This window comes from Neoarius graeffei, chromosome 2 (assembly GCF_027579695.1).
Source record: "Neoarius graeffei isolate fNeoGra1 chromosome 2, fNeoGra1.pri, whole genome shotgun sequence".
NCBI classification, from domain to species: domain Eukaryota; kingdom Metazoa; phylum Chordata; class Actinopteri; order Siluriformes; family Ariidae; genus Neoarius; species Neoarius graeffei.
Window position 1 is genome coordinate 90,523,643 of NC_083570.1, and position 17,810 is coordinate 90,541,452.

The following is a 17,810-nucleotide window of genomic DNA, read 5'->3' on the forward strand; positions in this document are numbered from 1 at the left end:
ACATAAGTCCTAAAAGTAGATAAAGAGAACACAGTTAAACAAATGAGACAAAATATTATGCTTGGTCATTTATTTATTGAGGAAAATGATCCAATATTACATATCTGTGAGTGGCAAAAGTATGTGAACCTTTGCTTTCAGTATTTGGTGTGACCCCCTTGTGCAGCAATAACTGCAGCTAAACATTTCCAGTAAGTGTTGATCAGTCCTGCACACCGGCTTGGAAGAATTTTAGCCCATTCCTCTGTACAGAACAACGTCAACTCTGGGATGTTGGTGGGTTTCCTCACATGCACTGCTTACTTCAGGTCCTTCCAAAACATTTCGATTGGATTAAGGTCAGGACTTTGACTTGGCCATTCCAAAACATTAACTTTATTCTTCTTTAACCATTCTTTGGTAGAATGACTTGTGTGCTTAGGGTCATTGTCTTGCTGCATGACCCACCTTCTCTTGAGATTCAGTTCATGGACAGATGTCCTGTCATTTTCCTTTAGAATTCGCTGGTATAATTCAGAATTCATTGTTCCATCAATGATGGTAAGCCGTCCTGGCCCAGATACAGCAAAACAGGCCCAAACCATGATACTACCACCACCATGTTTCACAGATGGGATAAGGTTCTTATGCTGGAATGCAGTGTTTTCCTTTCTCCAAACATAATGCTTCTCATTTAAACCAAAAAGTTCTACTTTGGTCTCATCTGTCCATAAAACATTTTTTCCAATAGCCTTCTGGCTTGTCCACATGATCTTTAGCAAACTGCAGACGAGCAGCAATGTTCTTTTTGGAGAGCAGTGGCTTTCTCCTTGCAACCCTGCCATGCACACCATTGTTGTTCATTGTTCTCCTGATGGTGGACTCATGAACATTCACATTAGCCAATGTGAGAGAGGCCTTCAGTTGATTAGAAGTTACCCTGGGATCCTTTGTGACCTCACCGACTATTACACGCCTTGCTCTTGGAGTGATCTTTGTTGGTCAACCACTCCTGGGGAGGGCAAGAATGATCTTGAATTTCCTCCATTTATACACAATCTGTCTGACTGTGGATTGGTGGAGTCCAAAGTCTTTAGAGATGGTTTTGTAACCTTTTCCAGCCTGATGAGCATCAGCAATGCTTTTTCTGAGGTCCTCAGAAATCTCCTTTGTTCGTGCCATGATGCACTTCCACAAACGTGTTGTGAAGATCAGACTTTGATATATCCCTGTTCTTTAAATAAAACAGGGTGCCCACTCACACCTGATTGTCATCCCATTGATTGAAAACACCTGACTCTAATTTCACCTTCAAATTAACTGCTAATCCTAGAGGTTCACATACTTTTGCTACTCACAGATATATAATATTGGATCATTTTCCTCAATAAATAAATGACCAAGTATACTATTTTTGTTTCATTTCTTTAACTGGGTTCTCTTTATCTACTTTTAGGACTTGTGTGAAAATCTGATGATGTTTTAGGTCTGTCTGTGAAGATTCTCAGTCATCCAGGTCATAGTAAACTGTGGGTGGTAAAAGAGAGCAACTGGACTTGCTTGAAGATTCTTGAAGACATTTCACCTCTCATCTGAAAGGCTTCTTCAGTTCTGTCTGACTAGTAGGGAGTATCAGGTATTTATCCTCTCATGGATGAAAAGCTCATCTAAGGTGTCGTTGAGTCATCCTGTTGGTGTGGGTCACTGGTGGCTGGGTGTGAACTACCTTAAGTGTCGTTAGGGTGATCAATGGATTGCCTGTTAGGGTGATCAATGGAATGCTGATTCTCTCTGTCCTCCTGTGAGTCACTGAAAACAGCTGGGGTTTGGTGTGCATTCAGTTGTCTGGGAAGTGTGCCAAGGACTGCATTGTAGGTGGCTGATAAATTGTGTCTTAGGCTACATCCACACGACAACGGCAACGAGATGTTATTTAAAAAAATATCGCATCCACATGGGCAACGATCAGTAAAATATCAGGTCCATATGGCAACGCAACGCTTGCTGAAAACGATACAATACACATGCCACACCTCTAGGGGCGCTGTAAGACGGTCCCTTTGGAGACACCAGAACAATAGAAGTAAGGACGCATGCGCATAAACTATTATGCGCGAGACTTCATATTAGCCACAAAGTCAGAAAAATCTGTTCGTAAAATTACATTATAATGACCAAATACAATGAAAAGTATTTTTCCAGTCTCACCTGTGAAAGGTAATCCCATGTGATCTCGTTTGGATGGTAAACCTGTTGGTACAATTAAACGCAGCACATGAATGAGGCATCTTTATTCTCCGCTTTGACCCATCCAATATGGCGGTGAGGATGACGTATGATTCTACGTGGAAGGCGGCGTCTTTAATGCTCCGGAATAAATTGAATGCTACACGTTGATGGATTAATTTGTTCTTCTACACCCTTTTTGAGGAATGTATTGTAGGACTTAAACCAACATCTGAAGAGGTGAGATCGCTCCTTTTTTTCCCTATTTTTGCTGGCAGGATTGACTCTGCCCTAAGGGCTATTCTCTCTCTCTCTCTCTCTCTCTCTCTCTCTCTCTCTCTCTCACTTTGCACCATTACACAATAAATATTCACAGTGAAAATATTTTGTAAGCGCGTTTCATGAACCAAGTTATAGGATTTGTTGACAACTCACATCGAGTTCGTTACACTTCTACCCGGCGTGAAGCACTCACAGTCATGTGGTTGTGATGTCATCGTAAACAAATCCATTCTACTCATCCAGACAACTTCGCAATGGCAACGTTGCCAGATCTTTCCACTCTGGAACCCGTTCTCAAAAGATTGCATTTTGGGGCACCCAAAACGCCGGTGCCATGTGGACGCCAGGCCTAAACGATAAACAATTGTATCGGATTCACCTGAATCCGTTGCCGTGTGGACAGGGCCTTAGACCACCACCTCTGTTCAGTGATGGCCGTTCCAGGTTGACAAAAATGGCTTCTTTAACTCCTCGCTCATACCAACGATCCTCTCTGGCTAAAATGCATACGTTGCAATCCTGAAATGAGTGTCCTTTGTTGTTAAGATGAAGGTAGACAGCAGAGTCCTGGCCTGAGGAACTGGCTCTCCTGTGTTGAGCCATGCACCTGTGAAGTGGTTGTTTTGTTTCCCCAATATACGAGTCCATGCATACCCCACTGCACTGAATTGCATACACTATGTTGTCCTGTTTGTGTCTGGCTATTCTGTCCTTAGGGTGGACCAGTTTCTGCTTCAGGGTGTTACTGGGTCTGAAATGAACTGGAATGTTGTGTTTGTAGAAGATCCTCCTGAGTTTCTCAGATAGACCAGAAATGTAGGGAATGACAATGTTCTTGCGTTTGTTCCTGTTATCCTCCTTGTCCATTATGTTCCTTTTTCTGCTCTTGAAGAAAGACCAGTTGGGATACCCGCAGTTCTGAAGTGCTTTCTTGATGTGATTCTGCTCCTTCTCTTTTCCCTCTACCATTGTAGGGATGTTCTGAGCCCTGTGTTGCAAGGTCCTAATGACCCCCAATTTGTGTTCCAGTGGGTGGTGAGAGTTGAGTAGGTACTGGTCTGTGTGTGTGTGGGGGGGTCCAGTAGACCTCGATGCTAAGGCTTCTGTCTTGTCTAATGTGTACATCACAATCCAAGAAGGCTAGATTATTCCCACTGACGTCCTCACAAGTGAAATTGATGTTGATATCCACTGCATTGATGTGCTTGGAGAAGGCTTCCACCTCATGGGTTTTGATTTTAACCCAGGTGTTATCCACATATCTGAACCAGTGGCTGGGGGCAACTCCTGAAAAAGTGGTCAAAGCTTTATGTTCCACTTCCTCCATGTAAAGATTGGCCACAATAGGGGACACCGGTGAGCCCATGGCAAATCCATGCTTCTGTCTGTAGAAACTTTCATTAAACTGGAAATAAGTGGTAGTCAGGCAGAGGTCAAGCAGGGTGCAAATCTGGTCCGTGGTGAGGTTCATTCTATCCAGTAAGGTGCTGTCTTGAAGGAGTCGTTTTCTAACAGATTCGACTGCTTCTGTGGTGGGAATGCAGGTGAAAAAAGTGACATCGTAGGAAACCATGGTTTCATCTGAGTCTAGTTTGAGGTCTGCAACTTTAGTAGCAAAATCTTGGGAGTTTTTGATGTGGTGTGGCATATTCCCAACAAGAGAAGCCAGGATGGTGGCTAGATAGTTTCACAATATACCAAAGGCAAGGAACGACAGATGCGCAAATTTCAAACATTGCTGTCTAAAACCACCTCCTCCAGCAAGACAGAAGTGCTGACTTGGAGGAAGAACTCTGACCAGGCTACACAACTGGACACAGAAGAGAAATGGGTGAAGAACCTATCCAACAGGGTACTCACCCAACCAGAGAAAGATGTTTTATCCAAGGGACTTAACTTTGCAGTTTCACCAGAGCAGATACCAGTGGTAGACCTCATCACAGCTACAGAGTCAGCCATCAGAAACAACAATCTGACCAACACAGAGGCAGTAAAACTTAGACTGAAGATATCAGCTTCTCTGTCCAGTGCAAAAGCACCCCCCTCCAACCTCACCAGCCAAGAAAGGAGGGCTCTTACATTGCTTCAAAGAGACCGGGACATCACCATCCTTCCTGCTGACAAAGGGAGATGCACAGTGGTGCTAAACACAGCAGACTACCACTCCAGGATGACCAGTCTCCTCAGCGACACAACCACCTATGAAACCTTGAGGCGGGACCCCACCAGTTGTTACAAAAAGAAAGTTGTTAGCTGCCTGCAACAACTAGAAAAGGACCAAGCCATCAACTGATCTCTGTACTACAGATTGTACCCTGGGGAAGCCGTTCCTCTCATATACGGACTCCCCAAGATTCACAAGGAAGGAGCTCCACTCAGACCTATCATCAGCAATATAAACTCTGTCACGTATAACATTGCCAAACACCTAGCCACCATCCTGGATCCTCTTGTTGGGAATACACCACACCAAGTCAAAAACTCCCAAGATTTTGCTACTAAAGTTGCAGACCTCAAACTAGACTCAGATGAAACCATGGTTTCCTACGATGTCACTTTTTTCACCTGCATTCCACAGAAGCAATCGAATCTGTTAGAAAACGACTCCTTCAAGACAGCACCTTACTGGATAGAACGAACCTCACCACGGACCAGATTTGCACCCTGCTTGACCTCTGCCTGACTACCACTTATTTCCAGTTTAATGAAAGTTTCTACAGACAGAAGCATGGATTTGCCATGGGCTCACCAGTGTCCCCTATTGTGGCCAATCTTTACATGGAGGAAGTGGAACATAAAGCTTTGACCACTTTTTCAGGAGTTGCCCCCAGCCACTGGTTCAGATATGTGGATGACACCTGGGTTAAAATCAAAACCCATGAGGTGGAAGCCTTCTCTAAGCACATCAATGCAGTGGATATCAACATCAATTTCACTTGTGAGGACGTCAGTGGGAATAATCTAGGAGTCGTTTTCTAACAGATTTGATTGCTTCTGTGGTGGGAATGCAGGTGAAAAAAGTGACATTGTAGGAAACCATGGTTTCATCTGAGTCTAGTTTGAGGTCTGCAACTTTTGCAATTGCTCTCTTTTACCACCCACAGATGTTTTAGGTCATATTTTGAGAAAGGAAAATGCTGCATTCCAGCATAAGAACCTTATCCCATCTGTGAAACATGGTGGTGGTAGTATCATGGTTTGGGCCTGTTTTGCTGAATCTGGGCCAGGACGGCTTGCCATCATTGATGGAACATTGGATTCTGAATTACAGTATACCATCAAATTCTAAAGGAAAATGTCAGGACATCTGTCCATGAACTGAATCCCAAGAGAAGGTGGGTCATGCAGCAAGACAACGACCCTAAGCACTCAAGTTCTTCTACCAAAGAATGGTTAAAGAAGAATAAAGTTAATGTTTTGGAATGGCCAAGTCAAAGTCCTGACCTTAATCCAATCGAAATGTTGTGGAAGGACCTGAAGTGAGCAGTTCATGTGAGGAAACCCACCAACATCCCGGAGTTGAAGCTGTTCTGTTCAGAGGAATGGGCTAAAATTCCTCCAAGCCAGTGTGCAGGACTGATCAACAGTTACCGGAAACATTTAGTTGCAGTTATTGTTGCACAAGGGGGTCACACCAGATACTGAAAGCAAAGGTTCACATACTTTTACCACTCACAGATATGTAATATTGGATCGTTTTCCTCAGCAAATGAATGACCAAGTATAATATTCTTGTCTCATTTGTTTAACTGGGTTCTCTTTATCTACTTTTCGGACTTGTGTGAAAATCTGATGATGTTTTAGGTCATATTTATGCAGAAATACAGAAAATTCTAAAGGGTTCACAAACTTTCAAGCACCACTGTATGTGTGTGTGCTCATTGCTCACTTGTGTGTGCATGCATGTGTTCACTGCTTCAGATGGATAAAATGCAGAGGACAAATTTCACTGTGCTCAAGTGTGCATGTGACAAATAAAGGCTTCTTCTTCTATGATGGATGGATGGATGAAAATCGTTGTCCTACACACATGTATAATGACAATAAGAAGCTCAGATATAAAATGATTGTATACTAGTGACACTTGGACTCAATATTTAATCTCTCAGGCTCAGCAGCAGGATCTACAACCCCGATTCCAAAAAAGTTGGGACAAAGTACAAATTGTAAATAAAAATGGAATGCAATGATGTGGAAGTTTCAAAATTCCATATTTTATTCAGAATAGAACATAGATGACATATCAAATGTTTAAACTGAGAAAATGTATCATTTAAAGAGAAAAATTAGGTGATTTTAAATTTCATGACAACAACACATCTCAAAAAAGTTGGGACAAGGCCATGTTTACCACTGTGAGACATCCCCTTTTCTCTTTACAACAGTCTGTAAACGTCTGGGGACTGAGGAGACAAGTTGCTCAAGTTTAGGGATAGGAATGTTAACCCATTCTTGTCTAATGTAGGATTCTAGTTGCTCAACTGTCTTAGGTCTTTTTTGTCATATCTTCCATTTTATGATGCGCCAAATGTTTTCTATGGGTGAAAGATCTGGACTGCAGGCTGGCCAGTTCAGTACCCAGACCCTTCTTCTACGCAGCCATGCTGCTGTAATTGATGCAGTATGTGGTTTGGCATTGTCATGTTGGAAAATGCAAGGTCTTCCCTGAAAGAGATGTCGTCTGGATGGGAGCATATGTTGTTCTAGAACCTGGATATACCTTTCAGCATTGATGGTGTCTTTCCAGATGTGTAAGCTGCCCATGCCACATGCACTAATGCGACCCCATACCATCAGAGATGCAGGCTTCTGAACTGAGCGCTGATAACAACTTGGGTCATCCTTCTCCTCTTTAGTCCGAATGACACGGCGTCCCTGATTTCCATAAAGAACTTCAAATTTTGATTCGTCTGACCACAGAACAGTTTTCCACTTTGCCACAGTCCATTTTAAATGAGCCTTGGCCCAGAGAAGACGTCTGCGCTTCTGGATCATGTTTAGATACGGCTTCTTCTTTGAACTATAGAGTTTTAGCTGGCAACGGCGGATGGCACGGTGAATTATGTTCACAGATAATGTTCTCTGGAAATATTCCTGAGCCCATTTTGTGATTTCCAATACAGAAGCATGCCTGTATGTGATGCAGTGGCGTCTAAGGATCCGAAGATCACGGGCACCCAGTATGGTTTTCCGGCCTTGACCCTTACGCACAGAGATTCTTCCAGATTCTCTGAATCTTTTGATGATATTATGCACTGTAGATGATGATATGTTCAAACTCTTTGCAATTTTACACTGTCGAATTCCTTTCTGATATTGCTCCACTATTTGTCGGCACAGAATTAGGGGGATTGGTGATCCTCTTCCCATCTTTACTTCTGAGAGCCGCTGCCACTCCAAGATGCTCTTTTTATACTCAGTTATGTTAATGACCTATTGCCAATTGACCTAATGAGTTGCAATTTGGTCCTCCAGCTGTTCCTTTTTTGTACCTTTAATTTTTCCAGCCTCTTATTGACCCTGTCCCAACTTTTTTGAGATGTGTTGCTGTCATGAAATTTCAAATGAGCCGATATTTGGCATGAAATTTCAAAATGTCTCACTTTTGACATTTGATATGTTGTCTATGTTCTATTGTGAATACAATATCAGTTTTTGAGATTTGTAAATCATTGCATTCCGTTTTTATTTACAATTTGTACTTTGTCCCAACTTTTTTGGAATCGGGGTTGTAAATCAACATCTTTAACCTCCCAATATAGCAGTTAACACATTCTCTCTCTCTCTCTCTCTCTCTCTCTCTCTCTCTCATTTTATGTGTAAATTGCTCAGTCAGTGCTGATAGATAATCTTGCGGATGAACCATGTCCACTATTGTTATTGGATTCCCAAGTCTTCCCCACGCCAATCCATCTTTCTGTTCATGTCTTGCATTCCCAGTTACTGTTCTCTCCATCTCTCAGTCCTTTCTGCTATAGTCTGCATAAAGCCCTGAAGGAAATAAGCAGGTGGGAATAGACAGACACCACATTTAATCAGTTCACTTGATAATTTGAGGAAAGGAGAAAGGAGACGCCTCTGTTAGTTTATAGTTTAATGTATAATGGTTTGTTATATCTATTATTATAATTTATATAAGTACTGATATTAGTGAGGCGGCACAGTGGTGTAGTGGTTAGCGCTGTCGCCTCACAGCAAGAAGGTCCTGGGTTCGAGCCCCGGGGCCGGCGAGGGCCTTTCTGTGCGGAGTTTGCATGTTCTCCCCGTGTCCGCGTGGGTTTCCTCCGGGTGCTCCGGTTTCCCCCACAGTCCAAAGACATGCAGGTGAGGTTAACTGGTGACTCTAAATTGACCGTAGGTGTGAATGTGAGTGTGAATGGTTGTCTGTGTCTATGTGTCAGCCCTGTGATGACCTGGCGACTTGTCCAGGGTGTACCCCGCCTCTCGCCCGTAGTCAGCTGGGATAGGCTCCAGCTTGCCTGCGACCCTGTAGAAGGATAAAGCGGCTAGAGATAATGTGATGTGTGTGATGTGATATTAGTGATGTTTTCAGTTTATACTAGATGCAGTCATGCCACAAAATCTACTTTGAATTCAGTTCAATTGAATTTGGAACATATCTTGGAGATATCTTACTATCTTGTTAGAGAGTTCCTGAAACAGAACAGTATACTGTGGGTTCTTTTTTTAATCTCTCTGTATTTCTGCACCATGTGTGATTACCTGGTGTGATCACATCTGTCACGCTGTGATTAATTTAAAACAGATCCAGATACCATTTCCTACTTCTTCTACCAAACTGATTTTTTTTCTACAGAAATGTCTCATATAAATTCTTTGGCTTAGTAGTTTGACAGTTCATTAACTGTGTGTATATTCATATGTATATGTTTTAATTTTTGTAGATATGACTGCAGCATTTGTGTAGCCATTTATACACAAATGTGTGTGTGTGTGTGTGTGTCAGCTTTTTTAATTAGTCGAGCTGCTTCTTAAATTAGCTGAGAGATGTAACAGGATAGTGACGAGTTTAAACCTGATGCCAAGAAATTGAATGTCAGAGAATGAGGGGAAAGAAATGTACGTTGTACATGCAAGTGTGTGTGTGTGTGTGTGTGTGTGTGTGTGTGTGTGTGTGTGTGTGTGTATGTGTGTGTGTGTGTGTGTGAGCATTAGAAAATGAATATGTCAGACTTAGGACAGATTTGCATCATAAGAAATCACTGCACTTTTGCAAACCTCATACTGAGTTGTCACAGTAACAATAAGCTGAAGTGTGTGCTCCTGCTGCTGAAGTGTTACAGTAAAACCTATAAACCTTTAGGTGAATCAAACATTTTGAAATCCAGCTGAGATCAGGTAGGCCTGCTTGACTTAAACACACCAAGCTGGGCTCAACACAGACCAACTCCAGGAGCTCACACACTGGTTTAACTCTGCGGGAGTGTTGAGCTTTTATCCCACCCCATATGAAGCTAAAATACTACTACTACGACTATTCATCCATCCATCCATTATCTGTAGTCGCTTACCCTGTACAGGGTCACAGGCAAGCTGGAGCCTATCCCAGCTGACTATGGGCGAGAGGCGAGGCACACCCTGACAAGTCGCCAGGCCATCGCAGGGCCGACACATAGAGACACACAACCATTCACACCTACAGTCAATTTAGAGCCACCAATTAGCCTAACCTGCATGTCTTTGGACTGTGGGGGAAACCGGAGCACCCAGAGGAAACCCATGCAGACACGGGGAGAACATGCAAACTCCACACAGAAAGGCCCCCATCGACCACTGGGCTCAAACCCAGAGCCTTCTTGCTGTTGACCACTGGGCTCAAACCCAGAACCTTCTTGCTGTAAGACGACAGTGCTAACCACTACACCATCCTGCCGCCATACTGGCAGCGCCTAAAAGCGGATCTCCTAATGAGTTTATGAGCAAAATATTTGCAAAGGCACAAAATCAACCTGAATAGAATAATAATATTACAGCAAATGAACCATGGAATTCTGTAGTTTTGTGTATTTTGCGTCAGTAAATTGCTGCATGGTCTTGTGACAGTGATACCAATAATGAGATACACATCGCAGTTACAAATACATATTTATTCCTTTCTTTGACACCACATGCCATGCGCCAGAAACAACACCACAACATTTATTATTGTGTGACTCTGCTGGGTGCCTGGTGGACAGCAGTGAACCAGCGCTTTCACTTTACAGCATCACTGTATAGTTACCATCGAATATCAAATTTCATATGTCAAACAGTTGTCTGGTCATATCTGTCACATCCATGTTTGTTTTGGAGCACATTGCAAAGTGTATGCATGCCATTAGGGCTAATTTTCATGCACCTGTTCCTGATTAGAGCTCAATCACAGCGTATACGGGCTCTCAGTAACACAGAGACTTTGTGAAAGCCTTGTATTTTGTATTGCTTTTCTGGTTTTGATCCTGTTTGTGTTTTTGGGCTGTGAGTATTGTATTACCTCTGATATCCTCTCTGTGCCTTACTCGACCACTGCTGGTTTTTCGACTCTGCCTTTGTCTCCATTTTGGATCTGTTTGCTAGCACGTTTTCAGTAAAACTTTTCCTGCACTTACATGACAGAAACTGTTAACTGTTCAACAAGCTAGTTAAATAATGAAACTGTTTTAACTAGTTTTCTATGAAACTGTCATGAATATTTTCTATTACACATGTTAGTAAATAATACCACATTATTTTTTAAAAAGCAAATTAAATATGAGCGCTGGACAAAAACCCATCTATCTTATGCAAATAAATATGCAAATTTTGTTGTCTGGTGGTCAAATGTTTGAGATATGTTGCCTTGCACTTATGATTGGGTTCCCTGTGGTGGTACACGTTCGTCGTTCGTCATTGCTACCACCTCACTGTCCAAAAGACGTATAAATTGGGTCAACTGACTGCTCTAAATGCCCATAGGTGTGAATGTGAGTGTGAATGCTTGTCCGTCTCTTTGTTAGCCCTGTGATAGATTGGTGACCTGCCTAGGGTGAACCTCGTCTCTCACCCAAAGTCAGCTGGGATTGGCTCCAGCTTCCACAAGACCCTGATGGATAAGTGGTATAGATAATGGATGGATGGATGATATGCCAGGCTTCCTAACCATTGAACATTTAATATTTAAATAATATTGGCTGGTTTGAGTGTGTCAGATATATTCGATTATATCAGATATAGTATAGCTATAGATATATAGTACATCAGATGTATTCCATTCAGCTAGCATGATATTGAACAAATGAAAGATGATATCTGCTTGATACACAGTTGTGGTCAGAAGTTTACATACAATGACATGAATGTCATCTTGGATGTAGAAGTCATGGCAATATTTGGGCTTTCAGTAATTTCTTTGAACTGTTCTTTTTCTGTGGCAGAATGATTGTACATCATACATTTTTAATAAAAAAAAACACTAGAATTTGGTGCACAAGTTTGAATTTTCTTTGGGTTTTCTGAAATCAACACAGGATGAAAATGGTACATGCAGGGTCAAAAATATACATACAGCACCCCTAATATTTGGGTGAAATTATCTTCGCAAGATTCACCTTGACCAAACATTATTTTTTGTTTACCATGAGCAAGCTTCTGGCAGAATTCTGGTTAGATATTTCATGACTCGTGGTAGAATTGGTAGAGTTCAATTAAATTTACATTCTGTACATTCTGCCATAGAAAAAGAACAGTTCAAAGAAATTACTGAAAGCCCAAATATTGCCATGACATTCATATCCAAGATGACATTCATGTCACTGTATGTAAACTTCTGACCACAACTGTAGCTGTTACTACAGAAATGATAATGTATTAGAACACATGCTTTAGTATACAGTCAATAATATCCTTTTAATTGTGTCAAGAACTACTGTTAGAGCTACTGTTAGGAAATTAATCAACGCCTTCTGACCAAACGGATTAGAGAATTCAACACCACAACTATAGTAGAAGTTGAAATGCCAGGTCGGAAAGCAGGCATGTGTAAAGATGAGCATTTATTTATTTATTTATTTATTTGTAGATTAAAGTGAAAAGCAAAATAAAAAAAATCCTACAAAAATATTGAAGAATCAGTTGATGAAATTATGGAGAGTCAGCTTCCTTCTATTTCACCTCCTTCATAAATCAATTCATGTGGTGAATTTCAATCTACTGCCACCCCCCCCCCCCCCCCCACACACACACACACAAGTTTGAGCTGTCTTTGATTGAATGAGATGCGCTGATTAATAAGAGAGGATCATTTAAGGTTTTTGAAGCAGAATTAACACACACACTGAACACAAACCTCCATCTTGCTTTTCCATCAGAAAGCATTTGACTTGATGGGATTTTTTTTTTTTCCTCATTCGCTCCCTGCTTTTTAATTTTGCCCTGTACGGGCTGGCTAATTCACTTATTTCCTTCACATTTCCCTTCTTCTCGACAGCACCCACAGAATGGTAATCATCTCAAAATTTACATGACTGCAGCAGCTTATGCATAATGCAGTGTGTGTTATTCAACGCCGCACTCTCGATATTAGATCTTTGTAATAAAAGTGAACAGTGGGTTTTATAATTTACTTGGCGATTTATTTAAATCAATTCAATTTATTTGTATAGCGCTTTTAACAATAGCAGCTTTATAAAAAAATAACCGTTTTAAACACATGAAGTAATAAATTAATAAAGTACATCACACATTGTTGAAACTTCTGCATAACTATGAACTACAGTCTGTTACCCACAATCCTTTTCTGTCTGTCTGCAGTGTAAGCTGGAGTTCCAGGCATGTATTTCAGGAAAGAGCATTTTAGCGAAGTGTGAAGGACCATGTCCCTGCCTGCCTGGACAGGAAGTCTTCAAGCCACACGCTGAAAGGAATGGTGAGTCACTTCCTGTTTTTATACCCCTGCTCTGGGGGGGCTACTGTATTTTTTTTACCTCTGTCCATATCTCCGTATTTCCATCCATCTGAAACACCCTTTTTTTCAGCAACCACAAATCATAGCCACTTAGTACCAAACTTCAACTTGGGGTTCTACACTGTGTTTACTGTTTTCAGGTCTGTCGCACATCGACTTCCTGTTTACCAACTGAATGTATTTACGAAAAATATAGCGTGGATTTACAAAATTTTCATAACACTTTTCTTAGCAACTACAAATCACAACTGTTTGATATTTGGTACTGAGCTTCAGCTTGGGGTTCTATACCGTGTATACCATTTTCAGGTCTGTCGCGCATCAACATCCTGTTTACCGACTGAATATATTTATGAAATATATAGGTTAGAATTTTACGCAATTTCAAGAAGCAAAATGCTATTTCAAAGTGACAGTTTACCAGGATGCTATTTGAAATCCCTGGGGAGAACACTACTCTTTACTTACTTGTTTCAGGGTTCATTATTTGTTGAAGTCAACATTCATTATAAGTGTCCTATTCCTTTGATTGCTTGCATTCTGATATAAGCGAGAGCGGGGGGATACGCAAGTGAGCAGTAGCTCACAGTTGATCTGGGTTTTTTTGTGTGTGTTTTTCTGTGATTTGGTTTTGCAGGTCAGTAACACTCTGAGCTAAACTGTGTGTGTGTGTGTGTGTGTGAGATTGAGCCTTGAGGTGATGGTTGGTCGCAGTAAATGCTGAATTAAATGTTTCATACCCTGACTGCACTACATGAGGAGGGGGAGAGAGAGAGAGAGAGAGAGAGAGACATCCATTCCCCTTTTCACGCTCAGTCCTTATCACTCTCTCAGCTTCTTCCTGTTATTTTGCTTCTTATTTCTTCTCCTGCAAAAGTAAAACAGAGGATTAGGGTCACATGGAACTCCCTTTGCTATTGCTTGCATGCATAAACTATAAAATTATATTTCTTAAAAATATTCATCCATCCGTAGCCACTTATCCTGTGCAGGGTCACAGGCAAGCTGGAGCCTATCCCAGCTGACTATGGGTGAGAGGCAGGGTACACCCTGGACAAGTCACCAGGTCATCACAGGGCTGACACATAGAGACAAACAACCATTCACTATGGTCAATTTAGAGCCACGAATTAGCCTAACCTGCATGTCCTTGGGGGAAATTGGAGCACCCGGAGGAAACCCATGCAGACATGGGGAGAACATGCAAACTCCACACAGAAAGGCCATCATCGGCCACTGGGCTCGAACCCAGAACCTTCTTGCTGTGAGGTGACAGTGCTAACCACTACACCACCGTGCCACCCTGTTAATAATATGATAATTAAAAAAAAAAACCTCACCCAAAATTGAGGCATGGTTATCAGAAATTTTAGGAGCGGTTAGGAGATTTATTTATTTATTTATTTATTTTTTATTAAATAGTGCTTCATAACAGTCTTCTCTTAAAGATATATCAACCAAATAAAATGTTAATTTCTGCAGAGAGCATTTTAAGTTTAGGATTTTTATTGTCCATGATGTTGGATTATTAAAAAAAAAATCCATAATGTTCTATGACCTTGTAACTTGTTGTAGTTATTTACATTCTTAACTTCTATCTGGTTCTGACTCAGTAAGTTTACTTGCATAAATAATATTCTCAAATAAATAAATAGCCTAATCTCACACACATAAATACTGCTGTTTAATGCTTGCAGATGAAATCAGCTACTTAGATTAACTACCCAGCTAACTCAAGGAACTCAACTGGGATTTGATGCACAAGCTAGCATTACCTCCTGGCACATGCAGGAAGACCAATTACAAGTCAATCTCAATATTAGATCTTTTCCACCAGTATGGTGCTGGTGCGGAGCCACTTCTGCCACATTTCAACATATTTGAGAACTGACTGTTACATAGCAGAGGAAATGTTCCCGGGGTCACATTTATGTGGAAAAATCATGGTGAACAGGACACATTTAATTTGCTTGCTTTTTAAGAATGTATAGGACCAGTCAAAAGTTTGGACACACCTTCAAATACAATGTTTTTCTTTCTTTTTATTCAATAAAAGTCACTCCATGTCTTAAAGTAATGATGGATGTCATTTCTCTTTACTTACTTGAGCGCTTCTTGACGTAATATGGATTACTACAGTTGTGGAATAGGGCAATTTACTGTATTTTTTATTATTTATTATTTACTGTTTGATCTCAAATGCATTAAGAAGGCAAGAAATTGCACTAATTAACTTTTGACGAGGCACAGCTGTTAATTGAAAAGGATTACAGGTGACTACCTCATGAAGCTGGTTAAGATAATGCCAATAGTGTACAAACACAGCCATCACTTGGTATATCAGTGACGACAGAGAGGAGGAGTATAGGAGCCTGGTGAGGGACTTTGCTCTGTGGTGCAACAGGAACCATGTTGATGCATTTATTTAGCTGGTGCCACTCAGCTAAATAAATGCATCAACTTAGGAATAGTCATGGAAGTTTTTTCCAAGTCATAGCACATTATTCTGGGTCATACTGTACAGCTTGGGCTTCAAAACAACCCATGCACACACTTTGGCAGTTGACATAATACAGATAGGTCACGGACTATGGAAATATAATGTTATAAAAAGGATACAAAATACGGAGTGGTTACGGATTTTAATATGGATGCATCATGGATGCTAATAATTTACGGATTGGTCATGAACATTTCAGTACAGATTGGTTACCAATTTCATATGGATGATGCATCATGGATAAAAAATTAACAAGTCTCATCTCATCTCATTATCTCTAGCCGCTTTATCCTTCTACAGGGTCGCAGGCAAGCTGGAGCCTATCCCAGCTAACTACGGGCGAAAGGTGGGGTACACCCTGGACAAGTCGCCAGGTCATCACAGGGATTAACAAGTCTAAAACAATTAAATGTTTGGACTGCTGAAGTTCATAATTAAAATATCTTAACCTGTATTTATATGTTTACTTTAATTTACTATTGATGTTTCACAGAGGGGGTGGCACAGTGGTGTAGTGGTTAGCACTCTTGTCTCACAGCAAGAAGGTCCTGGGTTTGAGCCCAGTGGTCCACAAGGGCCTTTCTGTGTGGAGTTTGTATGTTCTCCCAGTATCTGCATGGGTTTCCTCCTGGTGCTATGGTTTCCCCAACAGTCCAAAGACATGCAGGTTAGGCTAACCGGTGGCTCTAAATTGAGTGTGAATGGTTGTTTGTATCAATGTGTTAGCCTGTGACCCTGTACAAGATAAGCGACAATGGATGTTTCACAGAAAATCACATCTGTGAATAAAAGATCTGTGCTTTGTATTATATTTTTTAATTTTCCATGAATCCATATTCTGTGACTTCATGAAGCAACAAGGATGTACACAAATGCCTGGGGAAAAATAGCACATGCTCAGACAACATCACATGTAAACAATTACCTGATTGGTCAGATGTTTTATCGGATCAGGTTCAGGCCTGGAAAAAAAAAATCGGTCCAGAAGCAATCTCATCAATACAGATAAACCCAGGCCTGGGCCATAGGTATCGTTATCGGTCTGGTGTGAGCACCGACCACATAAACTGCAGGGGACTGATTTATTTACTGTATAGTTATCGGTATTGTGGGACTGGGCCTGAAGACATAGAAAACTTCCTTTTTCCTGTCAGCAAGCAACAGTCCATGTCACTAACATTTGGCTCATGGTAGATTAGAGAATGAAAGGAAACCAAAGATCACTCATTTTTAGCAGCAAAAGTAAAATGCAACACTCAATGTTTACATCAAATGTTCTTGTTCACACTGTCTCTTTTTTCTGGTGTCATTACAGTTTATCTTCACAGTTCATTCTGTGATAGTAAACAGATCTACACCACAGCGCACACACAAACATACTGACAAAAGACATACGTATTAAACATGTTAGGATTTTGCTGGGATTTGAACCTGGGTTGCTGGTGTGATAATCCAGCAAACCCCCACTCAGCCACCAGGGGAATGACTCAAGTACAGAGGCGTGAGGTGGAAGTAGAAAAGTATCAAAAGGTTTATTTACAATATTAACAGTCCAAAAGAAATAATCCAAAACGCTCAGAAGATGAAGGGAAAAATAAAAAATATCCAAAAGTCCAAAGTAAATACAAAAGCCAAAAAAACAGAAAAGAAAAGGCAAAAATACCAACGCTCAGAAGATCCAAAAAACAGTAAATACTAAGTCCAAAAGTCCACAAAGAAAAGCAAAGTGCAAAACCAAAAAGACAAAGGCAAGGAACACAGTACAAAGGTAACTGGAGCTAAACATAACAGCACAAAGACTCCATGACAAGAGGACTGAACTCAGGGGTATAAATACACAAACTAAAATAGGACACAGGTGACACTAATGAGGACTAGGCG

The 17,810-nt window shown here is 41.0% G+C and overlaps 1 protein-coding gene across 3 annotated transcripts in view; it reads left to right on the forward strand.

Moving 5' to 3' along the window:
• The window catches only part of spock1 (SPARC (osteonectin), cwcv and kazal like domains proteoglycan 1), a 699,184-nt gene that overhangs the window by 537,711 nt on the left and 143,663 nt on the right, over positions 1 to 17,810 (forward strand). For all 3 annotated transcript variants that reach the window (XM_060915187.1, XM_060915189.1, XM_060915188.1), the window contains exon 7: positions 13,276 to 13,390. In XM_060915187.1, coding sequence (XP_060771170.1) covers positions 13,276 to 13,390 — 115 coding nt within the window. The remainder of the gene's footprint in view (positions 1 to 13,275; positions 13,391 to 17,810) is intronic.